Below are 20410 nucleotides of genomic sequence, written 5' to 3'. Positions count from 1 at the left end.
TATTCCATTGTATGAACATACTATGTTTTGTTTATTCATTAGTTGATAAACATTTGAGTCATTATCACTTTTGGCTGTATTATGAATAATACTGCTATAGACATTTGTGTACAAGTGTTTGTGTAGATGTATGTTTTCATTTTTCTTGGATGTATACCTACGCATGGAGTTGCTGAGTCAAATGGAAATTCGATGCCTACGTTTTTGAGGTACTGCCAGACTGTTTTCCAAAGTGGTTGCACTGTTTTATACTTCCATCAGCTTGTATGAGGCTTCTGATTTCTCTACATCCTTGCTAACACTTGGTATTATCTGACTTTTCGATTATAGCCATCTTAATTTGTGTGAAGTGGTTTATCACAGTACTTTCTATTTGCATTACCTGATGACTAATGATGTTGAACATCTTTTCATGTGCTTATTAGCCATTTGTCTTCTTTGGAGAAGTGTCTATTCTGATCCTTTGCCCAATTTTAATTGGGTTGTCTTTTTGTTATTGGGTTGTAAGAGTTCTTTATATATTCTAGATACAAGTCCCTTTTCAGATGTATGATTTCTAATTATTTTCTACCATTTTATGGGTTCTTTTCACTGTCTTGATAGTGTCCTTTGAAACACAAACATTTTTCATAGTGATAAGGTTTGATTATCTTTGTTGTTGTTGTTGCTTATGCCTTGATGTCTTATCTATAAGAATCTGTGGCCAAATCCAATATTATAAAGATTTATCTCTATGTTTTCTTCTGAGCATTTCATAGTTATAGCTCTTAGGTCTTTGAGTTAATTCTTGTATGTGATCAGCAGTTATACCATTTTACATGCTCTTCAACAGTACACAAGAGTTTCAATTTCTCCACATCCTTTCCAACACTTGATATCTTCTTCTGTTGTTGTTGTTTTTAATTGTAGCCATTCTAATGAGTGTGAAGTAGTAGCTCATTGTGATTTCGATTTGCATTTCCCTAGTGACTAGTGCTGTTGAACATCTTTTCATGTGCCTATTGGCCATTTGTATATCTTCTTTGGAGAAATGTCTATACAAGTCCTTTGCCTATTTTTAGTTGGGGTGTTAATTTGTTGTTGAATTGTAGGAATTCTTTGTATATGCTGGATGTCAATCTTTATGAGACATTTGATTTGCAGTTATTTATTCCTATTGAGTAGATTGCCTTTTCACTCCATTAATAGTGTCCTTTGTTACACAAAAGATTTTAATCTTGATGGAGTCCAGCTTATCTGTTCTTTCTTTTGTTGTATGTGCTTTTGGTGTCATATCTGAGAAATCATTATCAATTTCTAAATGCTCAGCCTGGTGGCATTTAAACTACTCAGTGAATGACTTAAAGAACTGAAATAAGTTATTTCTATTCTACAATTTATAATTATGGAAGATTTCATAATCATCCATTCAATCCCAAGCTTCTTCTGAATCTTTATTTTCCTGATTACTGCCAAATGCATTCAATTATAAATTGAAAGCATGGAAATAGCACTTTTTTATGATACAGTTTTTCCTCATGAGGAATAGTGATCAAAATTATTGCCAAGTGCCTTTATTAGGAAAAGAAAATTTTTAACTGATTAAAGACTATGGATGTTATATATCAACTATTTAATGGGTTTTCAACTTTTCTGCTTTATTTTTAAAAAACACTGAATTTCACTTTAGCATATATAATAAAGTTCTAAAACTTCAAAGACATTTTGCATTCCAAAAAGGGTTCCTTGTGGTTATAATATTCATTTGAAATTCAAATCACTCCTTGGAATTTGAAGCTAGCTAGAAGTTATGTACTATAGAAGAAGAAGGGGGAAGATCCCTGATGCCATTGCTAATTTATTCTGCTACAAGTTATGACACCTTTGTGCCATTTGAGCAGCAAATGAATGTTTTGACCTTGGGCTGGATCTATAGTAAACTATCCATAGTAAACGCTATCTATAGTAAAAATCTTGGGCAATGTATAAGAACTTATTTTTAAATCTCTTTTTAGTTCTTGTTTTAAACCACTATATACTTTTTCAAGAGCCCCTAATTTTGCAAAGTAAATATGTAGAAGATCCAGTAGAAGCCCTCAGGCAATTTGCCATCTATTCATAGAATGTAATGATGCACATGACAGTGGATGAACGTGATAGATGATGTAGAAAATCCAATAGAAGCCCTTGGACTATTTGCCTAGAACATAATGATGCATGTGCCAGTATAAAAGAATAAAAGCATTACCATTTAGAGTCTGAGAAAGTAAGGATGGGCTGTGGTGGTCTGAATGGGTTTCAAGGAGGGAGACCTGAGCAGGCTGGGAGGATGAAGTATGACCCGAATGGGCTAAGACGGGGCACCACTCTCTCTAGGAGAGAGGAGAGACGTGAGCAAAAGTGTGACCAGCTGGAGAATGTCTTGCACCAGGTGCCTGAGGTAGAGGATACATTAAATATACTGTGGCCAGTTGTATGGTCAGGATGAGGACAGATTATGGGGAACTGATGTGGTAGTTTTATATTTGATGTAGCTGACTGGAGAGAAGCGCTGTGGGTTCTTGATCAGAGGAGTGATGGGAAAATGTAGTCTGTCTCCAATGGAGATCATAAAACTTGACAAGTAAATGGATTTTGGAAACATCTTATTCAACATTATCTTGTTTACTGAGCCCAGGGAGTTGAAATAACTTGCTCAGAGTCACCCCTTAAAAGATAGCAGATCCAAATCCCAGATTCATGCTTTAACTCGAAGGCCAGTGATCTTTCTTTCATGCCACAGTCCTCCAGAATATACTAAGAGATAGGAGCAAGGGAGAGAAGATGGGCAATAATTGTACAGTCCACACTTAAGGCAATAAACACAATGAGAAGGATTGCTGAGGAAGAGGGACGGAAAGGACAAATAAGAAAGCACCTTAATGAGAAAAAGTCAGAACCTGGTAACTATTTTCTTTATTTTAGCAAATGAGGCAGATAGTTAGAGAATTCAGTAAAGGGTTGAGCTTGTTCTAAAAAAATATTTGACTACAAGTGTAAAAAAACAAATCCTAATAAAACCACTATTCAAAATCCAAATGACCCTGACAAATGGGTGCTTAAGAAAATATTTGCTGAATGAGCAAACAAATGAATCAACTTAAATTTTGTTGTTGTTGCCTCTTTTTTTTTCTTTTCTTTTTTTTTAAGTAAGTATCGTACAAATGCTATTTTAAAAAGAAAACATTTTCTTTTACAGATTCACCTTTCTGGAGTTTTGCTAGCCATTTTAGGAAATTTGGTAATGAGTATTTCCCTAAATATTCAGGTAAGAAGGAGCTTATTTTTCTAACTCTGTAGTTTGATCTAGGAACAGAGTATGACTTTAAAGGGCCCTCAGCAGCTGCTCAGGCTCTTTGGGAGACGCTGACTTAGACATGATGGCGGTGGGAGAGGACACCTTAACGATGCTTACTCGGTGGCGTCCAGGGGCAGAAAGCCATTGCAATGGTCTTATTTTTATTTTTTTATTGATCTATAACATTGTATTAGCTTAAGGTATACAGTGTAATGATTTGGTGTATGTGTGTATTAGGAGATGATCACATAGTAAGCTTAGTTAAAGTCCATCACCTCACACAGTTAAAATTTTTTCTTGAGATGAGAACTTTTAAGATGAGCTCTCTTACTAACTTTTAAATTCACAACTCAGCATTGTTACTATAATCAATTACAAGCGCTCCAGAGGCTTTGGGTTCCTCACCTAGGCCACCGTGGAGGAGGTGGACGCGGCCTTGAACGCTCAGCTGCACAAGGTGGACAGAAGAGTCATGGAACCAAAGAGGGCTGTCTCCTGAAAAGACCTGGTGCCCACTTAAGTGTGAAAAAGATTTTTGTTGGTGGCATCAAAGAAGACCCTGAAGAACATCATCTAAGAGATTATTTTGAACAGTATGGGAAAATTGAAGTGATTGAGATCATGACTGACCGAGGTAGTGGCAAAAAGAGAGGTTTTGCTTTTGTGACCTTTGACGACCATGACTCTGTAGACAAGATTGTCATTCAAAAATACCACACTGTGAACGGCCACAACTGTCAAGTAAGGAAAGCCCTATCAAAGCAAGAGATGGCTAGTGCTTCTTCCAGCCAAAGAGGCCGAAGTGGTTCTGGAAACTCTCGTGGTGGTCGTGGAGGTGGTTTTGGTGGGAATGACAACTTTGGTCGTGGAGGGAACTTCAGTGGTCGAGGTGGCTTCGGTGGCAGTCGAGGTGGTGGTGGACAGGGTGGCAGTGGGGATGGCTATAACGGATTTGATAATGATGGAAGCAACTTTGGAGGTGACGCAAGCTATAACGATTTTGGCAATTACCATAATCGATCCTCAAATTTTGGACCCATGAAAGGAGGAAATTTTGGAGGCAGAAGCTCTGGCCCCTATCGTGGTGGAGGCCAATACTTTGCCAAACCACGAAACCAAGGTGGCTATGGCGGTTCCAGCAGCAGCAGCAGCAGCTATGGCAGTGGCAGAAGGTTTTAATTACTGCCAGGAAACAAAGCTTAGCAGGAGAGGAGAGCCATAGAAGGGACAGGGAAGCTACAGGTTACAACAGATCTGTGACCTCAGCCAAGTACAGTGGTGGCAGGGTCTAGCTGCTACAAAGAAGACATGTTTTAGACAATACTCATGGGTATGGACAAAAAACTCGAGGACTGTATTTGTGACTAATTGTATAACAGATTATTTTAGTTTCTGTTCTGTGGAAAGTGGAAAGCATTCCAACAAAGGGATTTAATGTACATTTTTTTTTTTGCACCCATGCTGTTAATTGCTAAATGTAATAGTCTGATCATGACGCTGAATGTGTCTTTAAAAAAAAAAAAAAAAGGCCCTCAGGCACTTCTCAGGATCCTTCCTCCACACACACGCACAAAAATACACACACAAAATACACACACACAAAAAACAGTTATACTTTATGGCCTCATTGTTGTAAAGACAAATATTGGCTAGATTGCTTTCACTTCTTTCTTCTTCTGATTTTAAAAGAAATTAAATGTTTTCATGGCCTCTTAATCATATTACATGTCTGAGGCAAAGTGCCTTGGTGGCTTGAATTCGTACCACAAATTTGTACCAAAGATGTTCATAATCTTGGCATAAACCAAGATTTATTTTTAATGTTCTGTATTTCTTCTAGTACTTTTATTATTATTTTTTAAGTTTTTAAATGTCATCTAGAATTGTACATACTTCTTAATAGAAAGTAGGTTCAGGCATCATAAAATTAATAAGGAAACAGGGCTTTATTTAATGGCCAATTTTCCAGGAATGTATGTACCTCATACAAAGAAATACTCTGACCAGATATAAACAAGTATGTATCACCCCAGGTCCCTACTAGCAAAGTATTCTGCCCCAGTATGTTTATTGTGGTAGCTACTTTGACTCACACATTTAAGTCCCTTTTCAAAGTGGTTTTCTTTAGTAACTTATTTTATTTCATTAGTGTTTATTTTGGCTGGACTTTTTCAACATTCTGAAAGAAGTATTGTGGTGTGGGAGACTGAAAAGACACTAAGCTCCTTAACATACTCCTCACCTTTGGAGAATAGTTACTGATACTAATTTTTTATAGCTACAGGAACTAAACATTCTTATGTAAGGAAGGCCCTTTTGCTACAAAATTCTCTGTTAATGACAGTCGCTTCTGCAGCTGATATGTTTGGAACAAGCAGAAAACCATAATAATCGCTCTGTAATAATCTGCAAATTTCAAAGCCATGATGCAAATACACAGGACCAAAAATTTTCAAGGCAAGTTCTTCTAACTGGGAGAGATATTTTCTTATTTGCCTTCTGATTTACTTCCAGAAATATTCTCACGTCCAGTTGGCACACCAGGAACATCCCGGGCCCTACTTCAAGAGTGTGTTGTGGTGGGCTGGGACCGCGCTCATGGCCATGGGGGAGACAGGCAACTTTGCAGCCTATGGATTTGCTCCTATTACTCTCATCGCTCCATTAGGCTGTATGTCTGTTACAGGTGAGCCATTTCTCTGTTTTGACAAGCAGAAATTGTTAGAGGTCAGGATAGTTGGCAAAAAAAGATACAACTTGAACAACACATGAATAAAAGAAGAAAGTCTACTTCCTATTTTCTTAGCATTTTATCTTGGAACAATTACACTGCTGATTTCACTTATCTACCATCATGCCGCCACGTTACCATGAAGAAACTTGCATTTTGTAACTGTAGTATTTGTGTTTAAAAGCCTGATTTCTGGGACACCTGGGTGGCTCATTGGTTGAGCGTCTGCCTTTGACTCGAGGCATGATCCTGCTTCTCCCTCTGCCTAAGTCTCTGTCTCTCTCTCTGTGTCTCTCATGAAGAAATAAATAAAATCTTTAAAAAAAAATAAAAGCCTGATTCCAATGTCTGCATCTTAATAAATTAATAGCAACAGCAAATGTTATACCATGCTTTTTAAATTATTAATGAATTACCTACAAGTATTTGTCATACATTGTATTTTATGTATATGTTAAGCTGACATTACATGTACTTAGAGTGTTTGATGCCTGATCTTGAATCTATAGTTCAGTATGTCTTTACATTAAGAATTAAGTACTGGAGGGACACCTTGGTGGCTCAGAGGTTAAGCGTCTGCTTTCAGCTCAGGGTGTGATCCCAGAGTCTCAGGATCAAGTCCCACAACAGGCTCCCTACAGGGAGCCTGCTTTTCCCTCTGTCTGTGTCTCTGCCTTTTTCAGTGTCTCTCATGAATAAATAAATAAAATATTTTTTTTTAAAAAAGAATTAAATATAGTGGCTCAGTTGGTTAACCATCTGACTCTTGATTTGGGCTCAGGTCATCATGATCTCAGGGTTATGCGGATCAAGTCTTGTGGGCTCCGTGCTGGGCGTGGCACCAGCTTAAGATTCTCTGTCTCCATCTTCCTCTGACCCTCCCTCTGCACACCTGCATGTGCTTATGCATGCACGTGTGTGCTCTCTCTCCCTCTAAAATAAATAAATAAATATTTAAAGGAGGATTAAATATTGGTTATTCTATATTACTATAAGTATGTGTAATTTTATAGTAATGTCACAATTAACCTACTTTCAAAATTTATGATTTACTAAATATATCTAGAAAAGAGAATATGAGATGTTGCTAAAGACTAAAAAAAGAGCAAAAAATCACTGCTAAAAAGATGAATAAATTTTCTAAGCCTTGTTAAAATCAATAAAATCTTCTTAGTTTTACTTTTTAATTGCTGCTATGGAAGCAGCATGTTTCTAAATATCTGTGATTTTGAAACTTCCACTGAAGTAGGAATGAGTTGATGGTTATTGGCTGGTAACAACTAGATCAAGCATAAGATGTATTCACGTGTCTCAATTTTAATTTTCCATCCTGAAAATATGATATTTGGTTTTTTTTTAAGATTTTTTATTTTATTTATTCATGAAAGACACAGAGAGAGAGGTAGAGACATAGGCAGAGGGAGAAGCAGGCTCCCTGTGGGGAGCCTGATCCTGGGACTCTGGGATTAAGACCTGAGCTGAAGGCAAATGCTCAACCACTGAGCCACCCAGGTGTCCCAAAAATATGATATTCTTCTCTTTTTTTTAAGATTTATTTATTCATGAGAGACAGAGAGAGAGGCAGAGACACAGGCAGAGGAAGAAGCAGGCTCCATGCAGGGAGCCTGACGTGGGACTCGATCCTGGGTCTCCAGGGTCAGGCCTTGGGTCGAAGGCGGTGCTAAACCACTGGGCCACCCGGGCTGCACAAAAATATGATATTCTTAAAGAAGGCATAGTTTAAACTGAAATAAAGTATATTGAAAAAGAATTTTATTTTATTTTGAAAGTCATTTCCCCCTCTTAATCATTCAAAATATTTTACATAAAATACTTCCATGCTGTATTATAGTAGAATATTTGGCAAAGAGTATTTTTTCACCCTTCTAGAAATTGCTCACTTAAAATTGCCATACTGTTACTACTCTGAATAGGCACACAATTTATGTAATCACTTACCATTTTTAACATGCCAATAAAATGAGCAATTTTAGTATATCTTCTCTTTGCTACACATACCATGTACATGGACATTGTAGATTTCTTCTTCCTTCTCAAAATATAGAAATAAATGTTAAAAAATCTAATTGCATTGTCACCTTGGGACCTTTATAGGCCCCAATTGTTGTGAAAATGTTTTATCATTCTTCACAATGACTGTATATTTAGAACTGTTTTTTTTTTTTTTTTTAAGATTTTATTTATTTATTCATGGAAGACACAGAGAGAGGCAGGGACACAGGCAGAGAGAGAAGCAGGCTCCCTGCAAGGAGCCCAATGTGGGACTCACTCGATCCTAGATCCCCAGGATCACACCCTGGGCCAAAGGCGGCGCTAAACCCCTGAGCCACCCAGGCTGCCCCTAGAGCTGATTTTTAATTTTACTTCTTGTTTTGCTTTATGCTTAGTTTTCATAAAATAGACAAAAAACTGTCCAAGAGCATAAAAGACACCTGAGGGAGGATTGAGTGTATCACATTGTACTGAAATGCTCCATTTATTTCGAGTCTCCTGAGTACTGAGGATCTTTTTTCTGGGAAGAAGAAAAAGAGAGCTCCTCCAGCTAGCTCAAAGAAAGGGGAGTATAGCTAGATTTATTATAATAATCAGAGATTTCACAGGCATGAAATACAGCCAGACTCTGTGGGATCTAAAGTGAGAGTTTAGAAGTTACCAGAGATTAAGGGCCCCTTGGTACCCTTTGCAAGACATTCAGGAAAGCTACCTGTGAAGCTACTCCTCTTGGCCTGACTTGCTCCCAGCTCTCATTAATAATAGGAAGCTTAAGTTTCCCCACTCACCTCAAACAGTGCCCCGTCCTCCCCAAGTCCCCATGGGGCCAGTCTCCCTCCCTTCAAACTCAAAGCCCACTGGTTTGACAGATGGGCCTTTCTTGATGCTATAGATCATTTTTCTTTGTGGGCCATCAGCCCCAATTAATATTTCAATGTTAGAACCTTCTTAGCAACCTCCCTCTCTGCCCATAAAATGATTCAAAGAAGTAAAAAACTTATAGCCTCAAATACAAACCATTTCCTACTTTACAATCTTTGCAAACAGTAATATATGCTCATGAGTAATATTCCCACAGACTTCCTGAGCTGAAATTTAGGTTATTGTGAAGTGTTTAGGGTAGGTTATAGGCCATTGGTGATTGAGAATATTCCCCAGAACAAACCCCTACCACCCTGAGATTCCTTATAAAGATTCTAGAAACCCCAAAGGGCTAAAGCAAAAAGGAAAGTATTTTTAAAATAACATATCATATGGCTCTGTCTACAGATGTGGCTGAAGAGTGTCCACATTTCTTCTGTGCTGGAACTTTTCTCCTCCTTGTTTTTTGGAAGATTCATGAAAGAAATCAATCTTCCCTCTGAGTTTAAAAACAAACAAAAAAAGATATTGTATGCTGTGGTGTTGCATGGAATGGGAGTTTCAATATTCTTTTCTGGCCTTTCTTCTATCTTTTGTTGCTTTTAAAATAAAAAGAAAAGAAAAGAAAATTAAAGTCCAGAACAGTTTAAAAAAAAAGTTGGGAGCTCTAAAGTCCAAGTGAAGGGTAGGTACTCTCTTCCATCTTCCTCCCTCTGCTTAGGTGATCTGGTTCACATCAACACACCATGGCCTTTCTCCTTCCTAGAAGTGAGGAGAAATGCTGTGTAGGTAATCCTGTGCTCTGATCTCACGGCACACAATACCCCAGGCCTGCTAATATGTCAGACCTGCTGTTTTATCTTACATAATCAAAACTCCTTTTCCCTTTGTAACTTCAATTGAACAGATTGTTCTTAGGACTAGTACATAAGAAACACTATGGTAAGCATTATGGCTATTTCAGTTTGCACTCTTCCCACATTCCTGCCTCCAACCATCTTCCTTTCTATCTTTTCTTTCTCCTTCTCTATGTGTTCTGCTGTCTCTCACTGAAATGCTCACCTTTTTTTTTTTAAATAATAAATTTATTTTTTATTGGTGTTCAATTTGCCAACATACAGAATCACAGCCAGTGCTCATCCCGTCAAGTGCCCCCCTCAGTGCCGGTCACCCATTCACCCCCACCCCCCGCCCTCCTCCCCTTCCACCACTCCTAGTTCGTTTCCCAGAGTTAGGAGTCTTCATGTTCTGTCTCCCTTTCTGATATTTCCTCCCCATGAAATGCTCACCTTGAAGGAGTGTCCCTCAAACACTAGTTTAATTGGTAGTTCCAAAGATGTTCTAAGAAACAAAGAGTTCCACAAACAAACAGATTTCTGTAATGTTGGAATTTAAATGTTAGCCAGGTTTCATTAGGGCAGGGCTTTGTGGGGCCCATCCCAGGATGGGTCCACACACACTCTGTCTTTCAGAGGCAGATGTAATAGGCCAGGTTTCCAGAAATTGCTGACCACAAAATGTTTTTATATGAGGCATCCTCAAAGGACAATAGTTCTGCAAAAAACCCCTTAGGGAATTCTTAAGGCAATGCTCACGTTAATAATGATCCAATCTCCATTGACTGCCTCGGGTGAGTTATCTAGCCTGTCTGAGTCTCAAGGATTGGATAATGAGGAATAATCCTGGCAGATTTGAATGCCCAGGCCTGACTCCAGTTTTTTGAGAATGTCAGAGCCCTAATATCTTGTGTCACCTTGCACTTTTACCCTACATTTCTCACTGAAGGATAGGTCCAAAAGCTCATTCTGGCTGATATGCTTATTATACTGGTAGTGTGGTTAATTCGGGATGTTGACTTGGGTTTGTGTTTCCATTAATCAAGAAAGCTTAATGAATGTTTTTCTTTTTTTTTTTTTAAGATTTTATTAACATATTTATTTATTTATTTTAAAGATTTATTTATTTATTTATTTATTTATTTATGAATGAGAGAGAGAGAGAGGCAGAGACTCAGGCAGAGGGAGAAGCAGGCTCCATACCTGGAGCCTGATGCGGGACTTGATCCCGGGACTTCAGGATCTCGTCCTGGGCCAAAGGCAGGCGCCAAACCGCTGAGCCACCCAGGGATCCCCCTCACTTATTTATTTTAAAGAGGGAGAGATAGTGACCAAGATAGTGGGGGGGGGGTGGTGGTGGCGGAAAGCAGAGAGAGAGGGACAAGCAGACTCCATGCTAAGCATGGAGCCCAATGCAGGCTTGATCTCATGACCCTGAGATCATGACCTGAGCAGAAATCAAGAGTCGGATGCTTGCTTAACCATCTGAGCTCTCCAGGTGTCCCTTAATGGATATTTTTCAATTTCATCTTTGGCCTAGGCTGGATATTTATCCCAGTAAGACAGGGAAGTTGTATGGTCAAGAACATGAGCTCTAGGGCCACACAGCAAGCTCTAGGTTTCTACCACTGGAAAGCTCTGTGACCTCAGGTGGTTTAAACGGGTTAATGCCTCAGGTCCCTAATCTGTAAAATGGAGGTAAAAAGATTTCTTACCTCAGAAGTCGTCCTGGGGAAAAACAAAGTAAACACAAACACCTAAGAACAGTGTTGCATACAGACTATAGTATTTGACATAATGATAACACTAGTTATTGTCACTGAGATTTATAATAATTATTACTTAGAGACAAAGCACCTTATTCTTTATAAGGGAATCTATTCCCTGGCCCCCCAAATGGCTGATGATTAAAATCTCTAAAATGGAGAAACCATGGGGTGCACCATGGGTGGCTCAGTGGTTGGGCATCTGCCTTTGGCTCAGGTCATGATCCTGGGGTCCTGGGATCAAGTCCTGAATCGGGCTCCCTGCATGGAGCCTGCTTCTCCTTGTGCCTATGTCTCTGCCTCTCTCTCTGTGTTGCTCATGAATAAATAAATAAAATCTTCAGAAGAAATAAAAAACAAAATGGAGGAACCAGTTTAAGAAAAGACTTTAATTTTTCTTATTTATATAATGGTTAATTTGGGGGGAGCAGAAAAATAGGATCCTTGTAGCTCACACGTTCAGCCATTAAGCAGCAATTACCCTTTGACCCTTCCACATATCCCCTACCAAAACATGTTGGAAAATACCAGAATTTCCAAATAACCTACCAAGACAAAATACATTAAAAAAAAAAACAAAGACACAGAAATCTGTCAGAGGAAAAGCACGGCAGCCTAGGATGTGTATGTAACTTTCTCTCTTCTTGCTCTAGCTTTGTAGTACTTTTGTGAACTTGCTAATTAACTTCAGAGGCTGAAGGAAAGATTTCTTTCAGGCCTAACTGCAACTTGAGAATGTGTTTTTGGAGAAACCGTATACCAGAAATCTAGTAAAAGTTGGATATTCTGTGCAGTTTGTAATAAAATTTTAAACTACTGCTAATCCTTCCCTCCTTAGAAGGCCTTTCTTGGCTTCTAGACCCAATTAAACAGGCTTATTCTCTGTTCCCTTAAGCCCTAAGTGGGCCCTCTTCTTATCTATATGGTGCGTTTTTGTGAATAGAAAAAGGTAGCCTTTCTCATGATACTTTATTTCTCTTTGTCTGCAAATTATTGTAATACAATGATTTCAGCAGGCCAGGATGCTTTAGTACTACCTACCATAAAATTGTCCTGAGAAATATACAAATCAACAAGATATGAGATGTGGGTGGTGCTTCTCAGATATTGCATCTTTGTGCACTATGCAACCTGCTCAACCACACACAACAGTCCTGGTCCTACATTGCCCCTCCATCTACTTTCATGATTTTCACAATGACCTGTTTTATGTCTTTCCTCACCATTTAATTGAGACCCAGGAGATGTGACTGTGTATGTCTGGTTGCTTTCCATCTTCTTTCTCCAGAAAAGCATTGTACAGGGAAATCACACAGTACAGCTTTGTAGAGCTGGTTTGAATTTGAATTTTGATAAAATGAGGATAGGATGTTCTGTTCTAGAGTATTAGAAGACAAAAACACCTGCTTAAAAGCACAGTGGTTAAGCATTTCATTGCAAGGAACTCGTGGATATTCACTTTTGTGCATACTTAAAAGTGTATTAGCTTGTCCTTTGGGGGTTAAGTTAGATTATTTGTGCATCTACCAAGTACAGCCTTACATTTAACCTGTTCATTTTTATGCTTATCCTCATGATGTATCTATGCTATGTCTAAGTATTGAGAGATGGTTAAAAATCATGCAGCCATCAACAACTGAAAGAATTGAAGTGACATGGAATTAAGGAAATTCATGGTAGACCTTAGTCAGTATAAAATTAATTTTTCTTGGGGTTACAAGGGAGTGGGGTACAAAGGGAGATTGTTGCAGGGGGAGGGAGGATGGGAAAAACAGAACATAATGGAAGCACCAATGACATTTTTTCAGTTCTATACCCCTGAGTATATTGATGTAAAGTAATTAGGGGCACCTGGGTGGCTCAGTGGTTGAGCATCTGCCTTTGGCTCAGGTCGTGATCCCAGGATCCTGGGATCGAGTCCTGCATCGGGTTCCCCACTAGGAATCTGCTTCTCTCTTTGCCTGTCTCTGCCTCTCTCATGAATAAATAAATAAATGAAATCTTTTTAAAAAATAAAATAAAGTTTAAAAATTAAGTAATTAGAAGAAAGTTCATAGAACATATCACCCTTTCCAAGTTAAATTCAGAAATATTCCAAGTTAAATTTCAGTTAGAAATAAACAAATATTGAAAGAGCATCCACTATGTCAGATAATGTATGAGACCCATAAACATGCTATTTTATTTCATTATTGCCCAGATGAATAGAAGTGGGCAATGAATAGATTAAACTTGAGATGAATTATATGAGATCAAACACCTGGTATTTTATATGGAATGTTAAAATACATAGCAGCAAGATCTCCTTGGCCCTGGAATAATTTCCTAAGAGAAGTAGTCACCATGTGACTGGGCTAATCTGGACGGTGGCTGGAAAGCCAACTGCACTGAGAAAATGAGAGAATGAGACACATGATGGATAAGTCTTTTCCATCTCCAGTTTTCTCTAACATGCTGGCTTTGGCTCAAATGGAAATTCATGATGTGGAATATATGTTTTGTATATTTCTGTTGTGCTCTGGTGGCACTGTAAGCTGCAGTGTATCTGTAATCCGTTAGGCAATGGCCTTACTGTAGCCAGAAAGCCCTGGTGATGCCTTTTGGAACTCTAAAGAAGTAATCTCAAGCAGAAACTTTGGACTCCAAGATTTTTATTAGAAACAAATGAAAGGAAACATAAACAGACCAATTAGCCAGTGACCTGTAGCATTTCACAAACCTAGATGCTGCGAATCCTCCAGTCCTCCGGAGCATCATGCTTAGTGCCAGCCTGGATGAGATCACCGGACCTCCAAACCACATGGGCTTCCTGTGGGCGCTCCACACAGACATTTATTTTAATGTTGAAAATATGCAGAAAATATCCCTTTCCTCAGTGGCTTCCTGGGTTGTCTGCTTTAGCAGATTTGTCCCCAAAGCAGCAAATGTGCGGGATAAACCTCTGAAGTTCTCATTTTATGTCTGCTTCTGCACTCAGCTGAAAGCATTCCTAAGTCCTAAAACACAAGTTTTTTCCCACTCATCCTGATTTTTTGAGAATGCCACAAAGTATTTCTAGAGAAATTGCTCCTGATGAAGTAATGTGCTATTAAACTTATAATACACAGTTAATCTTCTCAATGATAGTTTTTACTCTTTTGGAATCTTTTCAAGTTTAATCACTAATGTGTGTCAAGGAAAATGTAGAAAAGACATTGATTATTTTTAATGCAGGTAAATTTCCTATTTCAAATTATACAAATTATGAAGTTTGTGCAGTATCTTCAATAAATGACAATAGCAATTTTTTTTATTAACATGAATTACTTGACACTTTTATTCCTGCCAATAGGGATGGTAGGACAACTTTTTTCTCTACCAAGAAACATTTTTCAAACCATCACATCCTCAGATTTTCAAATCCTAACTCCATGCAGTACATTGTAATTGACCTACAATTCTACAACTAAGAAGGAATGATAATTTTGGAGTAGTCAGTACCTCCATACAGCTAGAGTTGATTGAGCCTGGGAGCATGCTCAATGTGCCCACATGTTTAAAGCTTGATTGTGAGTGACAGGAAAGTGCTTTTGCGATTTGCTTTTTAGCAGTACAATAAAGTTGCCATTATAAGTGATTGGAAACCATAAGACAGATATTTACATGTGTGGATCTGTTTGTAGCATTATTATATAAATATGCTCTTTCCATGTCATGGGCTATTTTTTATAAAAGGGTTCCCTTTACTACTTTATCTTCTACTTTCCTATTATATAAAAACATACCCTGGTTTCTCTTCAGATCATAGAGGCTAAACAATAAACTGGAGGACACTAAATGAAAATTGATGAAATTTTCACTGTGGACTAGGTGAGATTTCAAAAACTGATGTTCTGTAGGTCAGATGTGACCATTGCAATGTTTTGTTTGGCTTAAACAATGCTTTTAAGAATATAAACTAATTTCCTATGTTTAAAAATTGGATCATAACACACAAAAAGTGGTTTACCTGAAAGAATCAGATTTGGTAGTCCTGTACTTGCATTTGGCTAGGGCTGAATTATGGCTGCCACCTTTCACTGATCTTGTATATTCCAGGTCACCATGGCCCCACTGCTCTTCATAACTCCAGCAACCTGGCCTCATCACACCAGTCCACCACCCTTGTCACCACACCCCATCAACTTTCATTGCCCTAGCCCACCAGCTTCATTATTTTTCCTTCTCTAGAGGATTGCCTAATTGGCCCCAGACTTTTGAATTTGTAACCCATGGACCAAAGGTTTTTTGTTTGTTGTTTTATTTTTTACACCTGAATCAGATAAGACTATTACATCCATAATCACAATTGGGTAAAGTGTAATTGATTGTTTTAATTTTTGATTAAATTAGTCTCTTAAGAAGTGATCACAATTACACGAAAAAGAATAAAATTTCTAGGAGTAAATTTAGCCACAGAGGTAAAAGACTTATACACTGAAAACTAAGACATTGATAGAAGAAGACACATATGAATGGAAAGATAGTCTGTGCTCAAGGATTGGAAGAATTCATATTGTTAAAATGTCCATACTACCCAAAGCAATCTACAGATTCAGTGCAAACTCTATTAAAATTTCAGTGGCACTGCTATTTAGCATAGTACCAGAAGTCCTAGCCTCAGCAATCAGATAACAAAGAGAAATAAAAGGCATTCAAATTGGCAAAGAAGAAGTCAAACTCTCACTCTTTACAGATGACATGATACTGTATATAGAGAACCCAAGACTACACCAAGATTGCTAGAACACAGCAATTCAGCAAGGCAACAGGATTCAAAATCAATGCACAGAAATCAGTGGCATTTCTATACACTGACATGAGATTGAAGAAGGATAAATTAAGGAATCAATTCTATTTACAATTGCACTCAAAACCATAACATACCTAGGAATAAACCTAACAAAAGAGAGGTAAAGGATCTATACCCTAAAAACAATAGAACACTTATGAAAGAAATTGAAGAAGACACAAAGAGATGGAAAAACATTCCATGCTCATGGATTGGAAGAATAAATATTGTGAAAATGTCTATGCTACCCAGGGCAATTTACACGTTCAGTGCAATCCCTATCAAAATACCATGGACTTTCTTCACAGACTTAGAACAAATAACCCTAAAATTTGTATGGAACCAGAAAAGACCCCAAATAGCCAGAGGAATGTTGAAAAAGAAAACCGAAGCCAGTGGCATCACAAGGCCTGACTTCAAGCTATATTACAAAGCTGTGATCATCAAGACAGTAAGGTACTGGCACAAAAACAGACGCATAGATCAATGGAACAGAATACAGAACCCAGAAATGGACCCTCAACTCTATGGTCAACTAATATTCGACAAAACAAGAAAGAATATCCAATGGAAAAAAGACAGTCTATTCAATAAATGATGCTAGGAAAATTGGACAGCCACGTGCAGAAGAATGAAACTGGGTGCAGAAGAATGAAACTGGACCATTCCCTTATACCAGACACAAAGATAAACTCAAAATGGATGAAAGATCTAAGTGTCAGATAAGAATCCATCAAATTCCTAGAGGAGAACACAGGTAAAACCCTTTTTTGAACTTGGCCACAGCAACTTCTTGTAAGACACATCTCTAAAGGCAAGGGAAACAAAAGTAATAATGAATTATCGGGACCTCATCAAGGTAAAACTTCTGCACAGCAAAGGAAATAGTCAACAAAATTAAAAGCAACATACAGAATGGGAGAAGATATTTGCAAATGACCTATCAGATAAAAGGCTAGTATCCAAGATCTATAAAGAGCTTATTAAACTCAACACCCAAGAAACAAAAAATCCAATCATGAAATGGGCAGAAGACATGAACAGAAATTTCACCAAAGAAGACATACGCATGGCTAACAAGCACATGAGAAAATGCTCCGCATCACTTTCTGTCAGGAAAATACAAGTCAAAACCACCATGAGATACCATCTCATACCAGTGAGAATGATGAAAATTAACAAGACAGGAAACAAATGTTGGAGAGGATGTGGAGAAGGGGAACCCTCTTGCACTGTTGGTGGGAATGCAAACTGGTGCAGCCACTCTGGAAAAATGTGGAGGTTCTTCAAAGAGTTAAAAATAGAGCTACCCTAGGACCCAGCAACTGCACTGCTGGGGATTTACCCCAAAGATACAGATGCAGTGAAACACTGGGACACCTGCACCCCAGTGTTCATAGCAGCAATATCCACAATAGCCAAATTGTGGAAGGAACCTCAGTGTCCATCAACAGATGAATGGATAAAGAAGATGTGGTCTATATATGCAATGGAATGTTACTCAGCCATCAGAAAGGATGAATACCCACCATTTGCTTCAACATGGATGGAACTGGAGGATATTATGCTGAGTGAAATAAGTCAATTGAAGAAGGACTATCATCATATGATTTCACTCATACGGGGAATATAGGAAATAGTGAAAGGGACCATAAGGGAAAGGAGGGGAATGGAGTGGGAAAAATTAGGGAGACAAGCCATGAGAGACTCCTAATTCTGGGAAACAAACAAAGGGTTGCAGAAGGGAGGCGGGTGGGGGCTGGGGTAACGGTGATAGATACTGAGGAGGGCACTTGATGGGATGAGCACTGGGTGTTATATGTTGGCAACATGAATTTATTTTTTTAAAGATTTTATTTATTTATTCATGAGAGACACACAGAGAGAGGTGGAGACATAGGCAGAGGGAGAAGCAGGCTCACCACAGGGAGCCCAATGTGGGACTTGATCCCGGGACCTGGGATCACGCACTGAGCCAAAGGCAGATGCCCAACCGTTGAGCCAACCAGGCGTCCCATGACAAGTTGAATTAAAATAAATAAATTTTTTAAAAAGTCTGGTGGCATTTTCACAAAATTAGAAAAGACAATTCTAAACTCCAAATAGCTAGAGGAATCTTAAGAAAGAACAAAGCTGGAGGCATCATACTCCCTAATTTCAAACCATATTACAAAGCTATAGTAATCAAAACTGTATGGTATTGTCATAAAAACAGACACAAATCAATGGGCCAAAATAGCCCAGAAATACACCCAGCATATATGTTTAAATAATTGACTACAAAGGAACCAAGAATATACATTGGAGAAAGGTCAGTTTCTTCAACAAATCGTCCTGGGAAAGCTGGACAGCCACATGCAAAAGAATGAAACTGGACCACTTTCTTACACCATACACAAAAATTAACTCAAAATGGATTAAAGACTTGAATGTAAGACCTGAAACCATGAAACTCCTAGAAGAAAATGTAGGTGGTAAGCCCCTTGACACCGGTCTCAGCAATGACTTTTTGGGGTTTGACACCAAAAGCAAAGGCATGAAAAGCAAAAATGAACAAAACCCACACTTATATGGTCAATCTATGAAAAAGAAGCAAGACTAAACGATGGAGAAAAGACAATCTTTTCAACAAATGGTGCTGGGAAAACTGGACAACTACAAGCAAGAGAATGAAACAGGACCACTTTTCTTACATCACACACAAAAATTAACTCAAAATGGATTAAAGACCTAAGTGTGAAACCTGAAACCATAAAACTCCTACAAGAAAAAGTAGGCAGTAATTTCTCTGACATCAGCTGTAGAAAAACTTTTTCTAGTTATGTCTCCTAAGGCAAGGGAAACAAAAGCAAAAATAAACTGTTGGGACTACATAAAAAAAAAAAACAACAAACAACTTTGAATAGCAAAAGAAACCATCAACAGGACAAAAAGGCAACCTACTGAATGGGGGATGATATTTGCAAATGATATATCCAATAAGGAGTATATATCCAAAAAATATAAAAAACTTATACAACTCAACACCAAAGAACCAAACAATCCAATTAAAAAGTGAATAGAGGACCTGAATAGACATTTTTCCAAAGAAAATATACAGATGGCCCACAGACATGAAAAGATGCTCAGTATTTTTAAGGATGCTTAAGGGAATCCCCACAAGTAGAATCTAAATAATAATTTTAAAAAAACCCAAAATGAATAAACAAAGAAAAAGCAGAATAAGACCTATAAATTCAGAGAATAAACTGATGATTTCCAGAGGGGAGGAGGGGTAGGAGTTGGGCAAAATGGATGAAGGGGAGTGGGAGATATGAAATGCTTCCAGTTTTGAAATGAGTAAGACATGAGAAGGAAAGGCACAGCATAAGTAATACAGTGCTTATTGTAATAGTGATGTAAAGGAACAGATGGTAGCCATGCTTGTGGTGGACATACCATAATGTGTAAACCTCTCAAATCACTAAGTTGTACACCCAAACTAATGAGAGACTGTGTGTCAACTATACTCAAATAAAAATAATAAATTTTAAAAGAGTACACTAATCTCAAGCACTGAGAAATGTATAGAATTGTTGAATCATTATATTGCATACCTGAAACTAATATAACACTGTATGTAATTATATTTCTTTTTTTTTAATTTTTTATTTATTTATGATAGTCACACACAGAGAGAGAGAGAGAGAGAGAGAGGCAGAGACACAGGCAGAGGGGAGAAGCAGGCTCCATGCACCGGGAGCCCGACGCGGGATTCAATCCCGGGTCTCCAGGATCACGCCCTGGGCCAAAGGCAGGCGCTAAACTGCTGCGCCACCCAGGGATCCCTGTAATTATATTTCAATAAAAAAAATAAAAACATCTCTGGGCACCTGGACGGCTCAGTTGGTTAAGCCTCTGCCTTCAGCTCAGGTCATGATCCTGGGATCAAGTCCTGCACCAGACTCCCTCCTCAGTGAGGAGTCTGCTTCTCCCTCTGCCTCTCCCTGTCCCCTGCTCATGCTCTCTCTCTCAAATAAATAAATAAAATCTTTAAACAAATTTTTAAAAGAACACAAAATATAAGCATCAAATCAT

General features: G+C 38.2%; 1 protein-coding gene across 5 annotated transcripts in view; it reads left to right on the top strand.

Annotated features, from left to right (window-relative positions):
* The window catches only part of NIPAL2 (NIPA like domain containing 2), a 76457-nt gene that overhangs the window by 18480 nt on the left and 37567 nt on the right, over nt 1-20410 (top strand). For 3 of the 5 annotated variants that reach the window (XM_077846703.1, XM_077846704.1, XM_077846702.1), the window contains exons 2-3: nt 3218-3286; nt 5831-6002. In XM_077846703.1, coding sequence (XP_077702829.1) covers nt 3218-3286; nt 5831-6002 — 241 coding nt within the window. The remainder of the gene's footprint in view (nt 1-3217; nt 3287-5830; nt 6003-20410) is intronic. The other 2 variants (XM_077846706.1, XM_077846705.1) reach the window with 1 other exon arrangement.

The sequence above is a fragment of the Canis aureus genome, chromosome 14 (genome assembly GCF_053574225.1).
Source record: "Canis aureus isolate CA01 chromosome 14, VMU_Caureus_v.1.0, whole genome shotgun sequence".
NCBI lineage: Eukaryota > Metazoa > Chordata > Mammalia > Carnivora > Canidae > Canis > Canis aureus.
The sequence above is the reverse complement of the archived record's forward strand: the minus strand, read 5'-3'. Positions and strand labels throughout refer to the sequence as shown.